General features: G+C 36.3%; 1 protein-coding gene across 1 annotated transcript; it reads left to right on the forward strand.

The window, feature by feature from the left end:
• The first annotated feature begins 5,024 nt into the window (after positions 1-5,024).
• LOC102604046 (cytochrome P450 71D7-like) lies at positions 5,025-26,244 on the forward strand. Its single transcript, XM_006346212.1, has 3 exons — positions 5,025-5,153; positions 23,798-24,619; positions 25,639-26,244. The coding sequence occupies exons 1-3, from the start codon at positions 5,025-5,027 to the stop codon at positions 26,242-26,244; spliced, it is 1,557 nt and encodes a 518-aa protein (XP_006346274.1).
• The last annotated feature ends 843 nt before the right edge of the window (positions 26,245-27,087 follow it).

The raw sequence follows: 27,087 nt of genomic DNA on the forward strand, positions 1-27,087 counted from the left end.
AAGCATTCCAGTAGTGCTTTGTCGGTCATCCCATGAGATGGGCATGGTTCAAGCACTGCTTGAAACTTCAGCCATATTTCCTAAATTGTTTCATCCCCTACCAGTTTGAACGTTAGGAGGTTGTCCTTAAGGTTCAACAGTTTCAAGAGAGGGTGATCTGTTTCATACCCATAATGATCCTTCATATCCATGTTTCTACTTCAATACACAAACAAGCAAAACGAAACTAGAAGTGAAGTAAGTGAACTACAATTAATAAGAACAAAAATTTTACTAATTTAAGAATTCTCAAATAACACCACTCCCCGGTAGCAGCACCATTTTGATGATTGCGTAATCAAGACACAACTTCCAATGCAAGTGTCTACGATCGTACAATAGTAAAGTAACCCAACCAAGGGTTGGGATCGTTCCCACAGGGAGTGGTTTTGAGAATTAGTAGAAAAATAAAATTTAGTTCTGATTAGTCATAGCTAAAGACATTGTCGAATATAAATATACTAAATCAAAGGGGTGACGCAAGCGTCATTTATCAATGGGGATTTTGTCACAAGCAAAAACAGCAAAAATACAAAGAGTACTAATCAGGGAGATGGGGTTCTTGGGATGTGATAGGAATACGGTAAAAATGAAACTATTGGTACATGCTTTTGACAATAAATTTGTTGAATATTTGTGACTAGGCTAGACTATAGTGGGGGTAAATTCTCTCTCGAGCAACTTACCCCGAATCAAATGGGTTCCTATCGGACACCCACTTTCCGCATGAAGAACAGTCTCCGCCTTAGCCCACTCACTCTCTAGAGCTGAGTATGTGGGAGAAGGACTAGGGTTCACTCTCTCGAGCTGAACCTCATGTCGACCCAATCCCACCGGTTATCAATTTAGTAGTCTTAGTTTTCGACCTCTCTCTCGAGCAAACCGAAAACACAAAGGTGAAATCGTATTTGCAACTACAATTTCATTAAGTTCCACCATAACTACTAAACAAAATCACATCTAAACAACAAATAAATCATACAACAAGCAATACCCAACATATAATCTAACCCATATTCACAAAATCACAGCCCAAGAATTGGGGTTTTAGCTAGACATGTAAAAGAGATAGAAATTTATACCAATATGAGTTTGCATTCAAATAGGTATGAAGATTTAAGTCTTAAAAAAAGTCAAGAATGAAGAATCCACAAGACCCAAGTCCAATTTCTTGGAGTTGAAACCCTTTGAACCTTCAAGTTCTTCAAAACTCTCTCCAACCTATAACCTTCAAGTTATAATAATTATTTTCAGAATAATAATTCTCAATGAGTATTTCTTATTTTCAAAAATTTGTGCTGCGAAGGATCACTTGGTGAAGTTAGTCGAAATCGCCGATCAACTCGGCGATCCGCCCTTTAATCTAGTTCATCGTCGTCTTGGTTTAGCGTTCAGCATCGTTGTGTTTGGATCATTGGGCGACATAGTACTGCTTCACGGAACTGCTCGGCGATACGCCAACTGCTCCTTTTAACCGCCGATTTGATCCTTTTCTTCAGGGCTCAATACACTGGAAAAAAAGGTGAGGATAACACCCTTTGGTGACTCACTGAACGGGTTCGGCGATTCTCAGATCTTCATTTCTTCATTCTTTCATCTACTTTTGTTCCTTTTTGCTAAGTAGTGTTCATTTTTTCCCTCAAACTTTAAATACCTGAAATTTAAGGGTTTTCATATGATATTGAGACAAAATATGCATTTGAGGACACTAATTCTATCAAAATATTACCCTAAATGAGTCCAATTTGTTGACTCATCAGACCACAGAGCCAATTTCAGGTCGTGGTTAGCTAAACGAGCCATCGTGAAGCCCGGGAAGAGGAAGAAGTGAACTTGAGTTTTATGCAGCTGATGACATAATTCTAAGTGAAGACCACAGAAGTAATGAAGGACCGTGGTCCCTGTCGTGGATCGTGGTGTTGCCTATAGAAAGGAACCAATAAGAAGATCTCAATGAGTCATAGTATGATTTAGCCCAAGTAAAGACCCCGGGCACCCAGACGGATCATGGTCATTATAACTGTCTGTTTTTTACCACGATCTGTTACAATTTTCCAGTACACAGGCTATGAAGAACCAATATTGTAATGCTTAAGTAAGGATCACAAAGGGCTTCACGGACCATGATGCCATTGATGTGTCGTCTGACCGTCTGTGAAGGGCTCCAACAATTCAGTTCTACTTCGGATAGGACTCTTTTTAGACTGATTATTTGACCAAGATGAGGAGTCTACAACCACACACCGTGGTGTGGCAGGATTAGGGGAAGAGCAAGGGGCCAGAGGAAGTGTAACACCCCGTAGCTTAGTAGGCCAAATAGGGCTAAGTTTGATGGGTCATGGGTTAGGGTCCCAGAAACATAGTTGCATACCACCACCCACGGTTGATCAGAACTCCCTGTGGGTCCACCCACGGCCCGTGGGCGTGGTCTCGTGGGTGAGGCAATGGTCAACTTGAGTCAGTTAAGTGAGGGGTAATATGGAACATTCTAAAATTAATTAGTTATTAAGTGACATCATTTTATACTAATTTACACTAACTATATAATGATTTAAGACCTCTAAATTAAGTCATCATCAAAACATACTTTTCCCCAAAATTCTCTCTCTAGAACTTCAAGGAAGAAGAAGGAAGTTGGAGCTTGGGGTGAAGGAGCAAGGTTTTTATTCTCAAATTCATTGGATTTCATTGATAAGGTATGGTAGTCCTTCATCCATGGATAGTTTTCATCCATGGAGTCCCATCAAAACATAATTTCAAAGATAGAAATTTCCCCAAAAGCTAAGGTTTAACGCCAAGTCATGGATTCCTTTCAAAAATGGTTCAAATGATTTAATTACCTTATATTATGATTGAATTGATGATTATTATTGTTTTTATGATGAAATCTCCCAAGAATCCATAAAATCCGCGTACTTCCCAATTATGATCTTGTGATGTAGGTTTGTTGGTAGAAGAAGGATATTATGAGATTATGCTTGTAGTAATTGAACTATTTGAATTGTGTTATTATCCATGTCCAATGTAGTAATTCTAAATGTGTTTATTGAATATAATCTTTGATCCTTGAGGGCTAAAAGTATGAGAATTATGCATGATTATCAGATTTATGTATGTATTTTAAGAACACTTTGAGAGTGAAGTGTCCATGATTATGATAATGTTGTTGTGTTGATTGAAAGGCTATTCTCATGAACACATAATGAACATGATGTGAAAAGTTTTCTCACATAATGATGATTCTAACGTTGAAAGACTTTCTCATCTATTGAATCTAAATGAAGACATGAACGGTGAAAGGTTATTCTCATGCATGATCTAAGAGCTATCCTAATGAACTCTTTTGGATTGATTGTCAAGGACATCCTTCCATAAGTCATGAATCTAGTTAGGACTTAAGAAAGTATTCTGTGGGAATTATGTCTATCACCGAGTGGATATTGATATAAGATAGAAACCCTCACGTGAGTTGAGCCTAGATTTGTAGTAGCAATCTATTGAGATGGATGCCCTCATGTGAGTTGAGCCCGGGTATCTAGTCACAATCTGCTTGTCCCATAACTACGTGCCCCGGTAGGTTATTTAACTATTGGATCCTCCTATGCTAAAATAATGGTTCTACCTTAGGCAAGTAGGACAACCCTTTTGGGAGAGGGTAACACCAGATTCCATGTTAAGTTCACATGGTCTATGTCGATTAAGGCTAATAATCACAAGGTCAAGTCTAGTATGAACTATGGCTACTCAAGAAGCTTTACTTAGTTTGGGTGAGAGTATGTGATCTTATTCATGCATTGCACAAGTATGCTTTGAGTGTAGTTATGGTATGTTACTCTTATGTTATGGGGATTTATGTAATGAATATGATTATGATTACATTGTTAAGTAAGTTTGATATGAGGGCTACTTGTAATTATGTATGCTATCTTGGATTGTTGCTATAAGTTGCTTTCCTTGATATGATTGGCTAAAGGTGAATGTTCCCTTGTGTATAGAAATAAGCTAAGAATAAGATCAAATGGTAAAGTTGAATGAGGACCTAAAGTAACTTGCTTAGCATGGGTGAGATTATTGGGTCTTATCTATGCATTGCACAAGCTTGCCTTGAGGTGGCTCATGAAGTGTTTCTCTTATGTTATGCTAAAACTAGATTACATTGACTATGTCTATGTCAATGTTGTTATATCTTATGTCCATAGCCTATGTCTTATTATGATGTCTCTTATGCTTATGACATGTTTTTGAACTATCTTCAAAATGATGGTTAAACTTAGAAAAGTGCATGCATTCAACAAAAATGTCTCTTTTAGCATGTTATCAATGTTTTTATGCATGGCTATAATACTTAGTGCATTTTTGTACTAACCCATATTTTACTACATTTTCCACAAGTGTAGGGTCCAGTTCTCAAGGTGGTGCCCATTGTGGCTAAAGCTTAGAATTGATCATTCCTCATAACTTGTTGGTGAGTCCTCATGATTCGAGGGCGGATGCTTTTACTTAGTAGTTTCTTTCTCGTATTTCCTTTTTGGACTAAGTTGTATGGGCTGTGTCCCTATTTGATTCAATTATTGTAATAGATGGCTATATTGAGACAAGTCTATACTTCTTCTTTGCTTTTATGAAAAACTTTTTAAGACTTGAAATGTGTTTCTACTCTTATTTTTCTAAAACTTTATGTTATGATATGCTAAGTGGTTTACATTGTGCCTTTTGGGGTATTATGTGCCTTCTTATATCTAGGGGGTACCCCTAGGTCATGACGAACTTGGTAATTAGAGCACAAGATTTAGAATGATTCTAGGATGATGTCTCATAAGCTACATCTAGTAGAGTCTTGTTTATCATGTAAAGCGTGCCACATTTATGAATGAGAGGATATAAGATGTTTAGAAAGCTACACTTCTTTCATTATTCTTATGTTGTGGCATCGAGTGTAGCTATATTAAGTACCCCTCCTAATCCTTCCCTTGTGTAATCAGGATATGAATACACGAAGGGCTAACGCTAGAAGAATAGAGGGTGACAATGTGAATGAAGAAGCTCCTCAGGCTAATCAAGCTCCTCAAGCTAATAAAGCTCCGATTAATCCTTCAGCTATGTCGGATATGGAGGTTAGGTCATCTTTTTAAATGTTGGTCCAAGAAATGATGACTCAAGATCAAGCTATAACAACTCAAGCTCAAGCGGTGAGGGCTCATGCCAATAGAGATATTGTGACACATGTGAATTCGGCTGCTTCAACGGTTAGGGATTTTGATAGAATGAACCCTCCCGAGTTTCATGGCTCCAAAGTGGAAGAGGACCCTCAAGAGTTTGTGGATGAGGTTTATAAAATACTTGCTATTATGGGGGTGACTTCGGTAAAGAAAGTGGAGTTAGCCACTTACCAATTGAAAAGTGTTGCACAGGTATGGTATAATCAATGGATGAACAATAGGCCGGTACGAGCGTGTCCAATAGTGGGATGTGTTCAAACTAGCATTTATTGAGAGGTTCTTTTCCCAAGAGTTGAGGGAAGATAAGGTGTAAGAATTCATTAACCTTAGGTAAGGTAGCATGAGTGTTAAAGGAGTATGCCTTGAAATTTACCCAACTATCCAAGTATACTCCATCTATGGTGGCGGATTCAAGGGGTGAGATGAGTAGGTTTTTCACGGGTGTGTCCATCTTGGTAGTAAAAGAATGTCATTCGGTAATTCTCCATCCTGATACTGATAACTGACGTCTTATGGTGCATTCCCAATAAATTGAGGAATTGAGGCTTAAGAAGAAGAAAGTGAGGTGAAGAGAGCTAGGACCGGTGATGGGAACTTCTCCAATGCTAGGTTCGATAAACAAAGGTTTTCCAACCAAGGTTCCTCAAATGCTTCCCTAAGGGTCAACAAGGATAGGGTTTCTAACCCTAAACCTCAAGGAGGAAATGGAGGCGGTTCCTCTTTTGAAGGATCTACATATGCCGAATGTGGGAAGAACATGCGGGTAAGTGCCTAGCCGGCACAAATGGGTGCTTTGGGTGTAGAAAGAGTGGTCACAACATGAGAGATTTCCCGAGGCTCATGGCTAAAGGGAGAGAGGCCAAGCAAGCTTATCTTAGTGGTCCGCATCCCAATGCTCCAAAGCACCGTCGCTTCTATGCACTCTGGTCTAGAAAGGACCAAGAATGCTCCCAGGATGAAGACACCGATATGTTGATAGTTTCCATATAGATGTACAGTTTTATTATATCAAGATGCTACTTGCTAGACTTTAATGTTATCCTTGTTAGGGTTTGGATGCATTGTTGTTAGACCTCTATTGATTTTAGAATTCGATATGGTTATTATGTGTTTTTATTATGTCGGTTGGGATTGCTTGAAAGAAGTGGTACTTGAGGAATTAGTAGGGGTTTCCTCCCAAGGGGGATATGGTGTGCTTAGATAGCAAGGTTGTGGAGTGTCCCGATATCCTCATCTCTTTCTTCTACTCCTACTCTAGCTTGTGACAAAGAGTTCCTCTTAGCTTGCGTTATGTTTTTGAGTCATGTGTGATTTATGTGCTTCCATGATTTCCTTACGATATGCATGTTCTTGAGAAATTCATGTTTAGTAAGAAAATGAGTTATCATGATTTATGATCCTCATGTTATTGTGCATTTAGTATGAGTTATCTATTTGACTTTATAAGATGAATCGATGAACATGCCTTATATGTATAAGCTTTTCTTGAGTAGTTGGCCTAATGGTTTTATGGATTGTGTTGAGTATTCTTTTAGTTGGAGAAGGTAGTTCCTCCTATGAATATGAGAAATGTTGAGTTTTCGTGCATAATGGGTTGTTAGATCTAGTTCCTACTTTCTTTTGATGCATTGATTATGTTGAGATGGAGCTGATGTTTCCTCCTTTGAATTGTGCATTATTATGATGTTGCATGCATGATGGGCTTCTAGTCTTGAATCTTTACTTTCATAAGGTGTCTAGATCGTTATTCGAGGATGAATGTTCCCAAGGGGGAGCTATTGTAACACCTTGTAGCTTAGTAGGCCAAATAGGGCTAAGTTTGACGGGTCATGGGTCAGGGTTCCAGAAACATAGTTGCAGACCACCACCCACGGTTGACCAGCATGCCCCGTGGGTCCACCCATGGCCCATGGGCATGATCTCGTGGGTGATGCAGTGGTCAACTTTAATTGGTTAAGTGAGGGGTAATATGGAAGTTTCCAGAATTAATTAGTTATTAAGTGACGTCAATTTATACTAATTTAGACTAACTATATAATGATTTAATACCTCTAATTTAAGTCATCTTCCTCATAATTCTAAAATCCCAAATAAAAACCTACTTTTCCCCAACATTCTCTCTCTAGAACTTCAAGGAAGAAGAAGAAGAAAGTTGGAGCTAAGGGTAAATGAGCAAGGTTTTTCTTCTCAAATTCAGTGGATTTCATTGCTAAGGTATGATAGTCCTTCATCCATGGATAGTTTTCATCCATGGAGTCCCTTCAAAACACAATTTCAAAGATAAAAATTTCCCCAAAAGCTAGGGTTTGACTCCAAGTCATGGATTCCTTTCAAAAATGATTCAAATAATTTAATTACCTTATATTATGATTGAATTGATGATTATTATGGTTTTTATGATTAAATCTCCCAAGAATCCATGAAATCCCTCTACTTACCAATTATGATCTTGTGATTTGGGCTTCTTTTTTTTTTATAGAAGACGAATATTACTCCCTCCGTTTCACAAAGAATGACCTGGTTTGACTTGGCACAAAGTTTAAGTAAATAAAGAAGACTTTTAAATCTTGTGGTCCTAAATTAAAGTTATGTCAAATGTACAAAATTGCCCTTAATCTTGTGGTCTTAAACATGCCACGTGGAAAGCAAAAAGTAAAATGTTACCAAAAAAGGAAAGAGGTCATTCATTTTGAGACTGACTAAAAAGGAAAGGAGGTCATTCTTTGTGAAACGGAGGGAGTATGAGATTATGCTTGTAGTAATTGAACTATTTGAATTGTGTTATTATGCATGTCTGATGTAGTAATTCTAGATGTGTTGATTGAATATGATCATTGATCCTTGAGGGGTAAAAGTATAATAATTATACATGATTATGAGATTTATGTATGTGCTTTAAGAACTCTTTGAGAGTGAAGTGTCCATGATTATGATAATGTTGTTGTGTTGATTGAAAAGCTATCCTCATGAACACATAATGAACATGATGTGAAAGGTTTTCTAACATAATGATGATTCTAAGGTTGGAAGGCTTTCTCACCTATTGAATCTAAATGAATACATGGACGGTGAATGGTTATTCTCACGCATGATCTAAGAGCTATCCTAATGAACTCTTTTGGATTGATTGTCAAGGACATCCTTCAATAAGACATGAATCCAGTTAGGACTTAAGAAAGTATTCCATGGGAATTATGCCTAGCACCGAGTGGATATTGATAAGAGATGGAAACCCTCACGTGAGTTGACCCTGCATTTCTAGGAGCAATCTCTTGAGATGGATGCCCTCATGTTAGTTGAGCCCGGGTATCTAGTAACAATCTTCTTATCCCATAACTACGTGCCCCCATATGTTATTTATCTATTGGATCCTCCTAAGCTAAAATAATGGGTAACACCGGATTCCATGTTAAGCTCACATGGTCTATGTCGGTTAAGGCTAATTCTCACATGGTCAAGTCTAGTATGAACTATGGCTACTCAAAAAGCTTTTCTTAGTATGGGTGAGAGTATGGGATCTTATTCATGCATTGAACAAGTATGCTTTGAGGGTAGTTATGGTATGTTACTCTTATGTTATGGTGATTTATGTAATGAATAAGCTTATGACTACATTGTTAAATAAGTTTGATATGAGGGCAACTTTTAATGATGTATGCTAACTTGGATTGTTTCTATAAGTTGCTTTCCTTGATATGATTGACTAAAAGTGAATGTTCCCTTGTCTATGAGAAATAAGCTAATAATGAGACCAAAAGATGGTAAACATGAATGAGGATCTAAAGTGACTTTCTTAGCATGGGTGGGATTATAAGGTCTTATCCATGCATTTCACAAGGTTGCCTTGAGGTGGCTCATGAAATGTTTCTCTTATGTTATGCTAAATCTATATTGCATTGACTATGTCTATGTCTATGTTGGTATCTCTTAAGCTCATAGCCTTTGTCTTTTTATGATGTCTCTTATGCTTATGATTTATGTTTTGCAACTATCTTCAAAATGATGGTTTAACTTAGCAAAGTGCATTCATTCAACTAAAATGTCCCTTTTAGCACGTTTTCAATGTTTTTATACATGGTTATCATACTTAGTGCATTTTTGTACTAACCCATATTTTCCTACATTTTCCCCAAGTGTAGGGTCCGGTACTTCAGGTGGTCCCCATTGCGGCTAAAGATTGTATCTGATCATTCCTCCTAGCTTGTTGATAAGTCCTCATGATTCGAGGATGGATGTTTTTACTTAGTAGTTTCATTCTCGTATTTCCTTTTTGTACTAAGTTGTATGGATTGTGTCCCTATTTGATTCAAGTATTGTAATAGATGGCTATATTGAGACAAGTCTAGACTTCCACTTTGCTTTTATGAAAAACTTGTTGATACTTGAAATGTGTTTTTTTTTTATTGTTCTATTACTTTATGTTATGATATGCTAAGTGGCTTACATGGTGCCTTTCGGGGTATTATGTTTGATATAACCTTAGGCATGACTTGGTTGTCTCCCCATTATTCTGTGTTAATTGTAATACTAAATTTGTGACTCTAGAGATCCTCGGTAGGGAAAAGATAGAGCGGAAAGGGGTGTACAAGACTAAGCCAGCTAAGGTCATATCGTCCATTCAGGATAAGAAACTTGTGGGGCAGGGATGGTTTGTATTTTTTGCTCATATTCGGGATGTTGAGGTTGAATCTCCCTCTATTGAGTCTATTCATGTATTATCTTAATTTAAGGAAGTGTTTCCTACCGATTTGCCTAGTATGCCTCCGGATAGATATATAATTTTTTGCATTGACTTGGAACTCGGTACTCGCCCCATTTCCATCCCTCTTTATCGCATGGCTCCGGTAGAATCGAGAGAGCTTAAGGCTCAAATCCAGGAGCTTCTTGATAAATGTTTCATCCATCCTAGTTCTTCCTTGTGGGGTTCTCCTGTTTGTTTGTTAAGAAAAAATATGGTAGTATGAGGATGTGCATAGACTATCGACAGTTGAATAGGTTCATCATTTGAAATAAGTATATGTTGCCTCAGATAGATGATCTTTTTGACGAATTTTATGGTCTAAGATCCTTGAATGCAATATATGTGAATGATGCATGATTGTGATATTATGTGCCTACTTATGAACACTTTGAGAGGGAAGTGTCTATAATGATAATGTAGTTGTTGTGTCATTGCAAGGACAATTATAAACACACACACTTCATGCATAAACATTATCATGATGTATCTAAGGTGTTAATTGATAATATAGTTCTCATATGCACCTTTACACATTATTATGCATGAAATGTACATAACCATGTTGATCTTATTGTGTTGATTGAAAGTATATTCTTATGAGAACACATGATCTTGGTGAAGGTTATTCTCACATACTAATGTTGATTATAAGGTTGAAAGTACATTCTCACCTTTAATGAATCTATGAGCTATTTTATGAATTGCATTGAACGAAGGGTAGAGCACTCCTTCACACATGTGAGTACAATTCAAGACTAATGATGTATAATTTGGGAAATAATGCTTAGAAAAGAGATAACATTGATTCTCCTTAAAGTAATAGTTGTCATGCCCCAAGCCTACACATTGGACGTGGACGACACTCGAGAACCGTCGTTGGTCCCCAAACGAACCCTTAAACTGGCTTACTATCGGCGGAAGACTTACTCAAGGGAAATAGGAACTCAATACAAAGATTAACTCTCAAAGGATCAATAATAGCCTAACTCAATAACATCCAAAAGTATTTAAATAACATAAGTACTATATTCAAAGTGTCAAAGGAACATCAACAAGGGAAAACAGGAAAGACTCCTCAACTACTACTATCTTTGAAGCCTCTAAATAATACGATGGATGTCGGGACAAGACCCCGACAACCTAAAAATAATGTAGGTAGAATGACGAGAGTACATTGAATCTACAAGCATGTAAGGAGAAAGTTGAAACTTAAGCAACTGAATTGATACCTGGGAAGACATACTCACTTCATCTCAACTCAAAGGTGAAAGAAACAATAAGAGATGCAATATATAAAGCTATTAAAATAGTAGATATCAACTCAATATGTATAAAAATATAATAATAAACATTGTACTTTTATTTGGGAGATTCTCTACCCGACAACCATTACCATGAGCTGCGTGATAATACAACGTCTCGCCCTTGCTTCCAGACCTGTTAATACCTTACCGGGGTATGGAACACCTCAATTAAGTGGATCCACTAGGCTATGCTTAAAAGTAATAAGGAATCATCTAAAAAGTATGACGCTTAACCATGTTGGCATACATGGTTTATGAGGATTTTGAGTTGTCTGAACTCATCCCCATATCGGTGCTCAATAATACTCCCAATAATATAAAACCCATACTCAAATGTTTCAAAACATAAGTATTTCTCATATTGAGATAATTACTCAAAAGATCATCTTAAAAGAGGTGATACTCAACACTCATCATAAACTCATTTAGAAATCAATGTTTCTCTCGTTTTAAATGTAAAAGTATTACATACTTGGGAATACTTAGTTCCCTTATACTCATTTTGAAACATGAAACTCAACTCTCCTCATTCTCATACTCATTTACTCATGTCTTACTTCAAGTTATAGATAATTTCAAAAGACTTCTCAAAATGACTCAAAATTCTCCAAGATTTTACGAATCCTAGGTCTAAACAAGTTACGTAGAATCAAGGATGTGACTGAATTCTAGGGCCCTAGTGGATGAAATGAACCCACTTGTGAAATACCACATATCGGGTGATGAAATCTACGGAGATATCCTTTGGATTTCGGGGCTAAAACTTAAAGAACATTGTGCTTGTTCTTGAAAGAAATTGGCACCTCTTTCTCTTCTTTTCCTTCTAATTTAAATGATTTTTACAGAATGAGGGTTCTGGGTTTGTCTGACTAGGTTTTTAGGCTTACACTAAATAAAACAACATAGTTCAGGCATTAAATGACGTAGTTTAAGGGCCCCAACGCATAGGGAAAAGACCAAAATGACCCTGACTTAAAAGCTGACGAAGGTTGTCCACGATGGGACTGACGTACCGTTGTTTGGACTACTGGCTGTCGACTCGGGTCGTGGTTCATGGTTTGCCCGACATGGCATCACTAAAATGAACATAACGTTTTACTCCGAGCTTATTTAGTTTATGTGTATTGCTAATTATTAGTTTAAATGTTGTTTAGAAGTGATTTCAATCAATAATTGTGGTTTAAATTAAAGAATTATAGTTGCAAATGTATTTCTACCTTCATGTTTTTTGCTTGCTCGAGAGAGAGGCTTTAAAACCAAGATTATTGGTTGATGGTCTGTGGGTATTAATTTGTCATGGGTTCATCTCAAGAGAGTGAATCCTAAACCCTTTTCCACATATTCGGCTCGAGAGAGTGAATGGACTAAGGCGTAGACAGTTCTTATTTTGCATGCTTTGTCGATGTTCGAGAGAAATCGACTTGATTCAGGGTAAATTGTTCGAGAGAAAGTTTACCTCCTCTATAGTCTAGCTTAATTACTGATATCTAGCTATTTTTAAACAGTTGCAATTACCCATTTGTCTACATTAGCTTATAATCGAATCACATCCTAAGAACCCGTCTTATTATTGTTATTTCGTATTATTTGTTGCTGTTGTAGTTGATAATTTCAAACCAAAAACCCCCTTTATTTGACATTCGTGTCACCCTTGATTTTGAATTATGTTTCTATTCGATAATGTCTATTCCTATGGCTGATTTGAATATATTCATAGTTTCCTATTGAATCTTAAACATGTACAACTCCCTATGTGATTCGATCCCAACTCATTTAATTGGGTTATATACTGACTAGCGATCGTTGACACTTAAATGTGGATGAAGTGTCCTTGAAACTTTAATCCATGCCTAACACTTAGATAGTTGGGTCATCAGGGCACTATGCTACTACCCTTCCACTATAAGACTGGCTCATTTGGAAACTGAAATTGAACGATCCTAGTTCTACAATCGACCAGGGCATAACAGGAATGTAGCCAATCCATGCCTAGAATGATATCGAAATCTACAATTTCTAACTATACAAGGTCTGCTGAGGTGTCTTTCTTGGAAATTGTGACATGGCAATTTATTTATACCCATCTAGCTATAATTAGGTCACCAATTGGAGTAGAGACTGACAAGGGTTCAGAAAGAGTTTCTGTACCGACACTGAAGTTTACTGCTATATAGGGAGTTACAAAGGAAAGTGTAGCCCCTAGATCTAACAATGCATAAACATCTAAATGGAAGACTCGTAACGTACTAGTGACTACATCAGGAGAATCTTCTTTGTCCTGGCGAGCCTGGAGAGCATACAACTTGTTCTGGTGCTGACCACCACTTGTACCGAACAAGGCATCCTACTTAGTTGGGCGACCTGCTGGTGCTATTGGAGCTGTAGACGAAGCCGTATTGTTGTTACCTCCTTTCCTCTGCCTGGCAGAAGGGGAATCATTCAACCTATGCCCAGACTAACCACACCCAAAGCACCCTTCTCTGCCTGCAAGACACTTGGTCAGATGGTTCTTACCATAATTTGGATAAGTTGGGATAGTCATTTTACCTGAAGTACTCCCTTAAGACATAGAACCTAGTGTCCTACCTTTCTGATCCTTTCAAAATCAGGGGATGGAGCAATAGCTGGTAAAGGTTCTGGGGTTGTAGTCCTTTCCTGAAACTGTGAGTGATTATTATTGCCCGACTTTTGTGAGAGAATTCATAATTTCCTGTTCTGGCCTTTTTATTATCCTTAGCCATTTCCCTAAGATTATCTCCCTCAACTTACTGAGCATGAGTCATTAGTCTGGAGATATCCATGTCCCCTAGAAGCATAGAATTCCTACGCTAGGTCTTCACCAGATCGGATACCCCAAACAAGAAATTACTCATTTATGCCCTTGGATCGACAACTATGGTTGGAGCATACGTAAAGAGTGATGTACCGTGAGTTTACAATATTTTTGATACATTTCACTTAAGAGTTGTATGTGTCTAGGGCCATTTTGTAATGGAAATAATGTTTTTGTGTCATGTTTGCAGGAAATAGGCTTGGATGGGATTGAGTGAGATGACATTTGAAAAATCTACAGAAGTAGCCACCCATGAAAGGACCTACGGACCGTAGGTCCCATGACGATCCATCGATGGTGGGCGTAGAGGGGAGCATCAAGGAATTATGACCAAGTGTGGAACAATAAAGCAACCTACGGACCGTCCTACACATCTGTAGAAGGGTTTCAGAGAGTTGAAGTCCCAGTACCTGATGAAAATCCTAAGTGTGGAGCCACAGAAGAGGACCTACGAACCGTAGGTCAACCTATGGTCCGTCTTGCACATCCGTCAGTGATGAACTCGGAGTTGAAGTTTCCAGCCTATGGAGAAAAATTCTACATGTTGACCAACGGAGGGGACCTACGGACTGTTGAAATGTCCAAAATGTTGAAATGTGCTAAATCGATAGTCTTGATGACTTGAATGTGTTGGATCTGAATGTGACAAGATAAGGAACCAATTTGATCTCATGACTTAAGCTAAAACTTGAACTGGGTAATCTGATAATCTGATAATCATACAATGAAACAATGTGCCAAGAGTGTATGAGAAAAGTTGAGTGTTTAGACAGTTTGTGCCAATTAAGAACTGCCTCGTTGGTCTTGATAAGATAATCTAGGCTAGAAGTTGGGAAGTGAGCATATGCCCTTGTTCAAATTAGTCCACTTAAGCCTAAAAAGATCCAACCAAATGAAATCAATGTTCCCTTTGATCCAAATGTTTGAGCCTTAAAATAGACCATTTCTTTTGATACACCTAACTCACCTTCCCTAAAATCATTGTCTTGGCCCCGGTCCCTCCTTGGACATGTGCACCTTGACTTAGGCCAAAAGCCTAAGTTGAGGGTGGCTAATTCAAAAAGTTACCTTCATCTTGGCTCTGGTCTGACATCGAATATTGTGCACCTCAACTAATGCAAAATCCATAAGTTGAGGGCGGCTATGCAAGAGGAACCAAAAGAAAAAAGGGTAAGAAAAGAGTTTTGTGTTGAAAAGAGATAAAGAAAAGATAGAAGAGGATGTGACTTAGTGCAAAAGAAGCAAAAAGATTATAAATAAAAGTGCAAAAAAAAATAAAGAAAAATAATGTGAAAAATAACAGCCAAAAAGTCGAATGTCACATCCATGCTGAAAATAGTCAAGGGAAAGAAAGTAAAATGAAAGGATGTCAAAAATAGGTTGAGAAAAGAGGTAAAAAGACAATGTAATGTCAAGGAGGGAAGAAAGTCACTAAAAAGTACCCAAATGTACCCACCTGACCCTGAGACTGCGTTACAAGCTAAGAAAGTCCTATAGTGATCCTAGCAACTAGTTTGGAGAGTCTAAGCAGTGAAAATAAGGGCAAGCATATGGTATTGAGCACTAACTGTACTTGAAGTCACTTCTGTGCGTGAGTGTTGAATGAATCCTAAAACTTAAAATTCATATCTTCTGTATGAAAAGGATTTCGTTTGAACTGAGGGCACGCGTTACATTGTTGGAAAGTTTGTACCTTGGTGATTGTGAAAAGTGTATGTTGTGGTGTCTATTCGTCGATCTTTGTCATATATTGATTTGCATGAGTTAACTTGTTGAGTCTAATAACAATTTGATTTGCACTAAAAAGATGGAATGGGTTGAAATAACCATGTGATGATTACTGAGCTTGTATATCTGCTTCTACACAAGTGTCGTTTAGAGTGTTAGTGTGTTGCTTGAGGACAAACAACATGTTTAAGTTGAGGGTGTTGATGTACCGTAAGTTTACAGTATTTTTTTGATACATTTCACTTAAGAGTTGTGTGTGTCTAGGGCCATTGTGTATTGGAAATAATGTTTTGTGTCATGTTTGCAGGATATAGGCTTGGACGCAATTGAGTGACATGACAACTGAAAAATTTGCAGAAGTAGCCACCCACGAAGGAACCTACGGACCGTAGGTCCTATGACGGTCCATCGATGGTGGGTGTAGAAGGGAGCATTAGAGAAATTTGACCATGTGTGGAACAATGAAGCAACCTACGGACCGTAGGTCGATCTACGGGTTGTCTTGCACGTAAGTAGAAAGGGTTCAAAGAGTTGAAGTTCCAATACTTGATGAAAATCCTAAGTGTGGAGCCACGGAAGAAGACCCATAACTGTAAGTCAACCTACGGTCCGTCCTGCACGTTCGTCAGTAATGAACTGATAGTTGAAGGTTCCAGCCTATCCAGAAAAGTTCTAAGTGTTGACCAACGGAGGGGACCTAGGGATCGTAGATCAACCCACGGTCCGTAGGTCGAGTCGTTGATCAAAGTCGCGTCCAAAAAGTTTTTTTCCTTATTTTGTTTAGGACATGTTTTTCTTTAAATAAGGTATGTAAACCTTGTTTTTGGGGGTTAGACATTATTGTTTACTTTTAGTTCTTGATATTTTCTTGGGAATCAACATGCAAACTTTAGCAATTTGATTTCCGAATTTGAGATTATAAGATTTTTGCTTTGAATTTCAATTGGAGATTACAGATTTCTTCTACTTTAAATATAAGTTCATGAATTCTCTTTACAAAAATATGAATTCTTTTGTTTCAAGCATGTGTAACCAAATCCACAACTATGGTTGTGGGAACCATGAGCAATTAACAACATATGAATAATAACTATGTAACTCTTGAATAGTGTTAATGCATGCATTGGTAATTCTTTCTCTTATAATTCTTTTTAACGGTGGCCAACGTTAGAACTCGCCTTGTTGCTACTTGCCGAACCAAGGAGGTAGTTAATAAGAAAAGAATTATCAACAGAGATTTAGTGTGATACTATCTAATAGTGTAATGTCAATTGGTGCGAGGGTGAAAACTAAGTCATACATTGATGGATGTCTAATCTGAGGTAAAGGTAAGAGTTAGTAAATTGTACACACGTAGCCGGACCAAGGTGCAGAGTGAAATTCCATATTTGGAGGACCAATTAGATACATATCTTACCATTTTTCATGTAAAACACTAGTAAAGGATTACTATTATTAGGATTACCGTGTTAAGTGCTTATGGGGGAACACATACACCCTAGTTTCTCTCTCTCATTGATAACAACAAAGTTCAAATCCTGCTCACTTGTTACTTAAACAACAATCAATTATTTGTTACACAAATCCCCCCCTTTACTTACTTGTCTCGGAAATAAGTTGACTAAACGAATATAATAGTGAGTTAAGTTTAAGTTTAAACCATATTCCTCGTGGTATCGACCCTAACCTACACGTTGGGTTCTTTATTTGACAACGATCGTTTATACTTCTTTAGGGAGGTGTAATTTAAGCGTATCAGAGAGCTGGGTGAACTCCAGCCCGTACACTTGGGCCGACATTGAACCTTGCTTCTAGTTCATAAACTCTTTACCTTAGCTTCTATCAACTCCCTTGGGAAGAACCTTTCAGGAAAGCTCTAGTAAAACAATCCCATGTCACTGGAGTTGCATTCTCATCCATGTTTTCCTTGGACTATGTGAACCAAATATGAGCTACATCCTTGAGTTGATAGGATGTTAACTCAATAGTCTCAGTACCAGTCACTTGCATTACTCCAAGAATCTTCTTACATCAATGAAGTTATGTAGGTCCTCACCAACCTTCTACCCTAGAAACTTAGGCGGATTCATCCGAACAAAGTCTCGAACCCTAGCTGCAGCTGATCAACCATTAGTGTTTGCAGGAACTGGAGCCTACTGATTGTTCTAATTGGTCACACTCGGAACCAAGAGCTGGATCGCATTGTGAAATTTTGCATTCGTAACCTCATGGTTCCGGACAGGAGGGACTGTGTTAGCATTGCGTGCATTAGCATTCCGTGCATTGGCTCAACGAGGAGGCATGATGTTAAATGCATAACGACAGATTAGAAAGGAGAAGTTAAGTCATTCCTCAAGCACGATAAGAATAGCAAAGGAAGTGAAGTTTTTCTTAAAGCATTTCGTAGCCTCCCCTTCATAGATGTGGCGTACTTCACACCCATGAAAAAGACTCTACTTAGTGCAGCTTTCAGACATCCTAGGGATCTAGCATATATCAAGCATACTGAAATTAACTAAGTAAAACATATACTATATGGAAGCTAAAAATAGTGGATATCTGAAATAGGAAAAACCCCCACTAGTCTGAATATATAAAATATACTAAGAGTTTAGTGATAACTGAAACAACCATTTAATAACTCAAGTTGAATCTACTACTATGTCTGAAAAGCCTCTAACTGAGTTGAGCTGCTGGGACATGCCCCCAACTAACTCTAAAAAAACTGAAACTAAAAAATGCAATGACTAAAATGAAGCATGTCTATTGTCCTCGAAATATGAGGACTCACCACTGAAGCTGTTGAATGCGGACAGAGAATCGATCTTAGCGTGATCTAGATGCTGAGTACTTGTTCCTACATCATGAAACGATGTAGCGAAAAGTATGCATCAATACTTGGAATGTACTGAGCATGCATGATATAGATACTAAGCTGAATTAAAGATTTATAAGCTGAACAATACATAAATGAGCAATGATGTAATCTAAGCAAAGACATAGATACTGAAGTATAACTGAAACTGAACTGGATGCAATGACAAAGTAATAATCATAAAGATAACATACTGAATTGTATACTGATATAAATGCTGAAAACCTGGTCAATGCACTAAGAGTATGGCTGTGGGAGCTACTACTAACTGACATAAACCATGTGAGCTAAACGTGGATTTTGATGTATATGCCCCATCGAGAGGACCCAATATGCGGTTCTAGGGGTATAAAGGCATGAGTGTGGCGTGATCACTAATACTAATGCCCAACATGGGAACTTATAAACCTACTCAGGCACATAGTTCTGGGACTATAAGGGTACGCTGAACCCTAGTCCAACTCGATGCTAAGTCTACGCCCAACTGAATACCTATGAAGCTAAAATGCACTAAATACTGAATAGCTCAAAATACTGACATGCAATCTAAGAATGAACATTTATATACTAATAATGTGACATTTAAAAACTGGAGCATGATTTTCTGTTTAACTAACCTAGCAAGTATAATTCATGAACTAAGAGAAGTTACACAAACTAGGGTTCTGCATTTTTTACAAGGAATTTAGCAACGTTTCGAAGAAAACATATTATTTAGATTATGGATACTATAGCAACTGAAATCATAATAATTCTCCAATATTTTACAAACCCTGGGTCTAAACAAGCTATGTAGAGTCAAAGATCTAACTGAATTCTAGGACCTAGTGGATGAAAGGAACCCACTAGTAAAATCCCACATACATGGTGACGAAATCTACGGAGAAATCCTTTGGATTTTGGGGATAAAACTTGAAAAACACCGTTGCTTGTTCTTCTAAGAAACTGGCAACTCTTTTTTTTTTTTTTCATTTTAAATTGGATGATTTTTAGAGAATGAGGGTTCTGGGTATGTCTGACTAGGCTATTAGGCTTGGATTAAGTAAAACGACGTAGTTTAGGCATCAAACGATGTAGTTTAAGGGCCCCAATGCATAGGGAAAAGGCCAAAATGACCCTGACATAAAAGCTGATCAATGTCATCCGCGGTGGGACTAGCAAACCGTCGTTTGGACTACCGGTCGTCAACTAGGGTAGTGGTTCATGGTCTTCCCGATAGGGATTCAACAAAATGATCATAGCATTTTACTCCACGCTTGGATTTTAGAAAACTCAGTGGCGTTGGAAAGAAGATTCAATTATCTTTAATTTTTTAGGTCATGGGCCACCTAATTCATTTTGTGCTAAAAAGATATGACCATTTGAAGTTGACCCAACAATATTTTCCTTTGAATAACTGTTGTCCCTCAGCTACGGCCAGTAGGTCCAACCACGGACCGTACTGGTCGACCCTGGGTGGGATCAGAGACCATTAAACTTTGGACCCCAACTACGGAGCCAACCTACAGTGTGTGGGTCAATCAAAGGACCATGGTTCACGGTCGTAGGTGTCACCTTTTGATCCTGAATTTTCCCTAAGTCTGGGACTGAACCACGGGACCCCACCTACGGTCCGTGGTCTAACATACGGTCCATCGGTGACTTCCGTTGGTTCTGACACCAAATCCTGGAAAGCTGTATTTTTCCATCTTCTCGAATCAGAGATGTTACATAATGAAACCGTCAAAACACAAATATGAGGTTTCCATGACCCGAAATTCGTGAAAGTCACAAGAAACCAACATATCGCCTAAAAAGGCCAAATCAAACTCGGGACCTTTGAAAATTCAACCAAAACCTCACATAGGCCTAAAACCATCACCCGAATCCAATGACACTCTCAGAATTTTGATCTGAGCATCCGAACCTTGAATGTCGACCAAAGTCAATCCAAAGGCTCAAATTTCACAAATTTCCAACTTAAGACCTTAAATCCTCAAAAAGACTCCGAATTTGAAACCAACAACCCTCATAAACCAATTTTCACATTGTGAAATGGATGAAATCTACGGAATTTCTTTCTGATACTGGAACTCAAAAAGACACCAAAAATTCAATTTTAACAACTTTAGCCTTTCAAATTCAACACTTACAAACTTCACAACCTTTTTACCATAAACTGGAAACCAACTTTCAAAACTCACTCAGTAATACCTCGGCGTCGATTTTGGGCGGGGTAAAATGATAATTTCATAAAAATTTTCAGAAAAACGACCAACTGGATCATTACAAATGTGTTCAATCAATTTAGTATCTGTAATTTGAGAAAGCTCTTACAACCACAAAAGCATCCTTGAAATTACTTGCACACATAGAATATGCATAGGATTAGTCATGTCGGTAATTCAAAATAACAATTGGACCACCAAAGGATATTCTATAGGATGAGGCTTCTCCTAGGACTACTCATGGTTATGGTTAAAAAAACAAACAGAACCGCAATTCAAACTAAACCAATTAAAAAAAACTGATATTTGGTTTGTTTTAAATTTTAAAAACCGATACTATTTAGTTTGGTTTGATTAGGTTTGGTTTTATATTTTGAAAAACGATACCATTTGGTTTGGTTTTGATTTTACTAAAAAAATCACAAAAATAATCAAAACGAACCAATAAATTAGATATATAATTTTTATAATTATTTATATATTATTCATAAATAAAATATAAATAGTTTATAATTTTTCATTAACTTAAGTCTTTAACTTTACCATTTTCTCAAGCCTAACACTTTAGCCCAACTATAGCAACCCTAAGTCCAAGTCCATCAAAATCCATTTTAGTCTTTACCTACCCTACTTCACATAAAATACTCACATTTTCTCTTAATTGAATCACTTTTTTGTGTCATGATAACTATAGTATTGCTTAATTGAACCGACAATAGCTACTTTGTGGATTGTTCACGTACTAGGTTTTGTGTCTATCGAGATACGAACGTCCTCAGAAAAATTATTACTTCCAAACTGAATAAACCAGAAAAACTGAACCAAACTGAATCAAGCCGATAATAACCAAACCGATTGTTATTATTTTCATTTGGTTTGGTTTTAGAAATTTAAAAGAAACGACTAGATTGATTTGGTTTTGGTTTTGATCAATAATCGATCCAAACCAAACAACGAACACCCCTAGGTGCTTATGTCTTAATCAGAGGTCTCAAATTCAAGTATTGGGTATGAAATTCCTTGGTAGGGAGTAGTTCCCCCAAATAGGGACCTACACGACACGAATTTGGAATAATCCAAAATAACCGAGCTTAATGTACATACCAAACACCGAGCATCGAGCGAGAAACAAAAAAATAACAATTGGAAGTGAACTGACAAACCCACGAATGTTTCTATGATTTTATAGGAGGGTCTGCCAACCTTGCTATGAAAATAAATAACGGAGAAGGGTCTAAAATGCCTCTCAAGTATTTGAATTGATACAAAATTACCCTCCATCTACCTATCAGCCCTAAATTACCCTTGATGTCCACCTTTTGGCTCAAAAATAGCATCGATGTTAATCCTTTGACTCATATTTGCCCTTATTTTTAATAGTTTCCTTAAAGTAAAATTATTAAATATTTTTTTTTATTATATTGCTTAATGTGATTGGTCCAAATTTATACCTTTCTCAAATAAAGAATAAAAATGATATTTTCAGAAAAAATATTTTTCTATAAAACCACTTATGATTCATATTTTGACCCGATACACTTGAAAATAATATAGATAATTAATTTCATGATATGTTCCTATTGACCTATTTTAAATCAACCCCAATTCATAATAACGTCACCCAACTCATAAATGGGGATCCAACTAAAACCCATACTTACCCCGACTTATTGCCATATAAAAAAATTATTATTTTCATTGATATAAAATTTTCTCTCAATTATCCAAATGTCTTGTTCATTTTCTCTTTTATTCCTTTTTTTAATCTCTTATAACTAGGATATCCGGGACTCAAACTTGAAATGAACTCACATATTTATATTCTTTTAATTAGTATTATTAGCATGATGGGATGAGGATAAGAAAAATTATTAATTATATTCTTTTAATTTTAATTTTGGGTACACACAAAAGAAAAATGTAATATTTGTACATATTTGCTTAATTTACTCATCTTTTATTGAGCTAATTATTTCTATAAGAATGCATCATTATTTTACTCATTTTTTCTCTCTTGTTTGTCATAAATTAAATAATAAAAATAAAATGGTGGTCAAGATCCAAATAGAAAAAAAATGGAAGAGATAGGAAGTGAAGGGCCGGGGAGGGAAGAGTATAGAGAGTATATGTCTAACCTTTTTATAATTTTAAATTTACTATGAAATTCAAAATCAAGTCAATCATGTGAGCTTATATATTAAGTAATTCAAATTATTTTTCTACGGAAAAGGGCCTAAAATGCCCTTAAACTATGAGATTTGGTACAATATTACCCTCCATCCACCTAATGAGTATGATCCATTAGATATAAGGGTATTTTTTAGCCGAAAGATGGACGTCATGGGTATTTTAGGGCCACTAGGTGGATGGAGGAAATTTTTGTACCAATTCAAATACTTGAGGAACATTTTAGGCCCTTCTCGGAATAAAAAAAAAGAAGATAAATGTAATATTGTAAGCCACAAAAATTTAGTTAGAAAATATAACAATGGAATTCTGAGAACCTTAATTGTTAAATTTAAGATTACATGCCTGAATTAATCTTCATGGTTAAATTTAATAACTAACTCTTGAAAATCAAACTGTGCAAAATAAATGAAATAAAAAGAAGTGACTTTTGTACGATGAACTTAATGTTGGATGGACCATGGGTGAAATTTATTGGAGCTTAAACTCATGTATAAAGAGTTGTTGTCTCTGGAAGTCTTCCATATTATTGTAATAAACTTTAAAGAGTTAAAATTATAAAAGCAACTAAAATTAGTTGAAGAAACATTCATTAAAAAAATGTACTTTACTCTTGTTACTATAGTTTCTTTGCTTCTCTTATTCTCCTTCGTTGTTTTTCTAGTTAGTAAAAGCAAAAAAACAAATAAAATTGCCTCCAGGTCCATGGAGACTTCCCTTTATTGGAAGTTTGCATCATTTAATCGGAAGAGGACCTCTGCATTGCACTCTTAGAAATTTCGCACAAAGGTATGGTCCTCTGATGTACTTACAACTTGGGGAAATTCCTGTAGTAATCATATCATCACCTACTATTGCAAAAGAACTTCTAACAACTCACGATCTCGCCTTTTCTGATAGACCACAATCTATGTCTACAAACATCACATTTTACAATAATAAAAACATTGCATTTTGTCCACATGATAATTACTGGAAACAAATGCGTAAAATTTGTAATGTACAACTTCTTAGTGTAAAGATGGTCAAGTCCTTTGGTGCGATTAGAAAAGATGAGATTTCAAGTCCTGTTTCATCAATTCGTTCCACGAAGGGTTCTCCAATTAACATGACAGAAAAGATCTTTTGGTTTACCAACTCTGTCACTTGTAGCGCACCCTTTGGGAAAATATTCAAAAATCGAGATGAGTTTATAAAATTGTTGAAGGATATGGTCATATTAGTGTCGGGATTTGATGTTGCTGATTTTTTCCTTCTTGGAAGTTACAAACTGAGTGGTGTGGAATCTAGATTGATGAATGTCCATAAAAAAGTCGATGAAATTATGGAAGACATCTTAAAGGAGCATCTTGAAAATAAAGCAACTAGGAACAAGGGAATTGGTGAATTTGGAGGTGAAGATTTGGTTGATGTTTTACTTAGGGTTACAGAGGACGCTGAACTTGAATGTCCATTCACAAACGACCATATTAAAGCTGTGATTCTTGTAAGTTTGCTACCATCTCATCATCTCCTTCCCTCCTATTTGTTCTAATTGTTGCTTTAGCTTCTACTTTTTTTCTTGCTCTCTAAAAATAACCTGGTTTACTAAATTATTTCTATTTAATAAAGAAGTAGATTGATTTTTACAGGCTAATTGGGTTATTTTTGCAAGCCGAACATAAATATTGAAAGGATAATTATTAAACAAAAACATTGAGAAAAAACATCAAATGTATTTTGAACTTGTTCTAAAAAGTCGATTTCACTCAAACTAATTAGGCGATCTATGTCATCCCTTTTTTTGTGTGGAAGTAATGTCACTCTAACAACGGTATCACCCGGAGTCAATATCTCATATGGTCACTTATTTTCATTAGTTCACTTAGAAAGTCACTCAACTTTTGTTTATAACCAAAAGTCACTCAATATAAAATAGTTCATTATAAAAGTCACTCAACTTAAAGTAGTTTACATAGAAAGTCACTCAATGACTTATATTGTTGGCTCGTAAAAGAAAGTCTTGGGTTTTGAAGTTCTGAGGGTTTAGGACATTGTCTATGAGGCTTATCGATGACCCATAAACACATCCATGATCTGTATTACCCCTTGTCTTGTTCAAGTCCAATTTTTCTGAAGTTTGAAATCTCATCTACGGCTTGTGGTTCTTTCTACGACTTGTAGATGGTCTTCGTAAAATTAGAAAAGTTTGTCACCTTTATTTTTCTTAACTTTCCAAACCTACTCAGTACTAATAAGGGACTTCCGAGGCATTACAAAGGGTATATAATAAGTTGTTCAATTAGTTTAAGTGTGAAATTGCTATACATTTCGGGACAAGTTCAATATGCATTTGGTGTGTCTCAAAGGTTTACTGTATTATCAAAGTTAGAAGTTCATAGCTCGAGACTCCTTCAAAAATTTCTCCTTAATATTTTAGAACCCAAATTCATCAAATTATATTTTACCTTATGTATGAATTTAATTTTATTGACTTCATTTATTAATTACTTAATGTTGATGTAGGACATTTTTGTTGCTGGAAGTGAACCTTCAGTTGCAATTACTATTTGGGTACTATTAGAAATTTTGAAAAACCCAAATATTATGGCGAAGACCCAAAAGGAAGTGAGACAAGTCTTTAAGGGAAAGAAACATTATGATGATGAAGAAAATATGGAAAAATTGACATACCTAAACTTAGTGATTAAGGAGACATTAAGCTTACATACACCAACTCCTCTTCTTCCGCCTAGAAAATGTAGGGAGCAAATATATATTGATGGATGCACCATACCTCTTAAAACTAAGATATTTGTTAATGCGTGGGCACTTGTGAGTGATTCAGAAAGTTGGCATGATCCTGAAAGTTTTATACCAGAGAGATTTGAGAATTCTTCTATTGATTTTATGGGAAATCATTTTGAGTTTATTCCATTTGGTTATGGAAGAAGGATTTGTCCAAGAATTCTATTTGGTTTATTTAATGTTAAACTTCATTTGGCTAAGTTACTCTACCATTTTGAATGGGAACTACCATATGGAATGAATCTAAAAGAATTGGATACGGCGGAAACACATGGATTAAGTGGAGCGAAACAAAAAGATCTGTATTTAGTTGCCAGATCATGAAAACAATGAAGAATTCTGAGCACGTCTACACAATCCTTCATCTTATGAAAATGCTTAAAGAATAAGATCCATATATGCATTAAAGATGGTTACTAAATAATTTATTCCTTAATTTACTGTAATTCATGTAATATGAACTTCTGTTTTATTCCTCGAAAGACATTGTTGAAAGAATTTCCATTTGATAAAACTCTAGGTTATTAAATCTCCTGGTTATTGGCTAATTCTTAATTAGCTATTGATACTATTATATTAAGTGTTACTCTTGAATATAATTAATTTCAATTGCAAGAACTCTCCATAACTTCACACCTGCTACTCTTGTAACTATTATTGTCGCTAAGTAAAAAATAAAGAGAAACGGTTTCCAACAACCAAAAAATAAAGGGAAAAGGGCCTGATATACCCCCCTCAACTTTTCCATTTGGAGCTTATATGTCCTTTGTTATGAAAGTGACTCATATATATCCTTACCTTATACAAACGGCTCACATATATCCCTACCGTTACAAAATGAACTCACATATACCATTCACTTAACGGAAGTGTAAAAATTAGTTTTAAATTTATATTTTTTACTTTTAATTTTCTTAAAAATTATTTAGGGGTATATATAATTCTTCTAGCAAAGTTCAAGGTATATTTTAATCTTTTTCATACATAAATTATTTTTTGACTTCTTCGATTATAATTATTTTAGTTTCTTATTATTATTTTATTCTTTTCTTTCATTCCTTAGTGTAAAGAAAAAAATATTAAACTATTTTTTTGTGGCTATATTAAATTTAAAACTTTTTTTTTTGTCTATATTGTAATTTAATTTTTGTATTTGAAGAAAAGAAT

This window comes from Solanum tuberosum, unplaced genomic scaffold (assembly GCF_000226075.1).
Source record: "Solanum tuberosum cultivar DM 1-3 516 R44 unplaced genomic scaffold, SolTub_3.0 scf00075, whole genome shotgun sequence".
Classification (NCBI taxonomy): domain Eukaryota; kingdom Viridiplantae; phylum Streptophyta; class Magnoliopsida; order Solanales; family Solanaceae; genus Solanum; species Solanum tuberosum.

Bases quoted from the DNA above. Each gene is read 5' to 3' on its own strand.
- LOC102604046 (XM_006346212.1), top strand. From the start codon at position 5,025: ATGAATACACGAAGGGCTAACGCTAGAAGAATAGAGGGTGACAATGTG. The intron at 5,154-23,797 runs GTTAGGTCATCT...TTGTTTTTCTAG, and splicing joins CAGCTATGTCGGATATGGAG to TTAGTAAAAGCAAAAAAACA. The intron at 24,620-25,638 runs GTAAGTTTGCTA...ATGTTGATGTAG, and splicing joins ATATTAAAGCTGTGATTCTT to GACATTTTTGTTGCTGGAAG.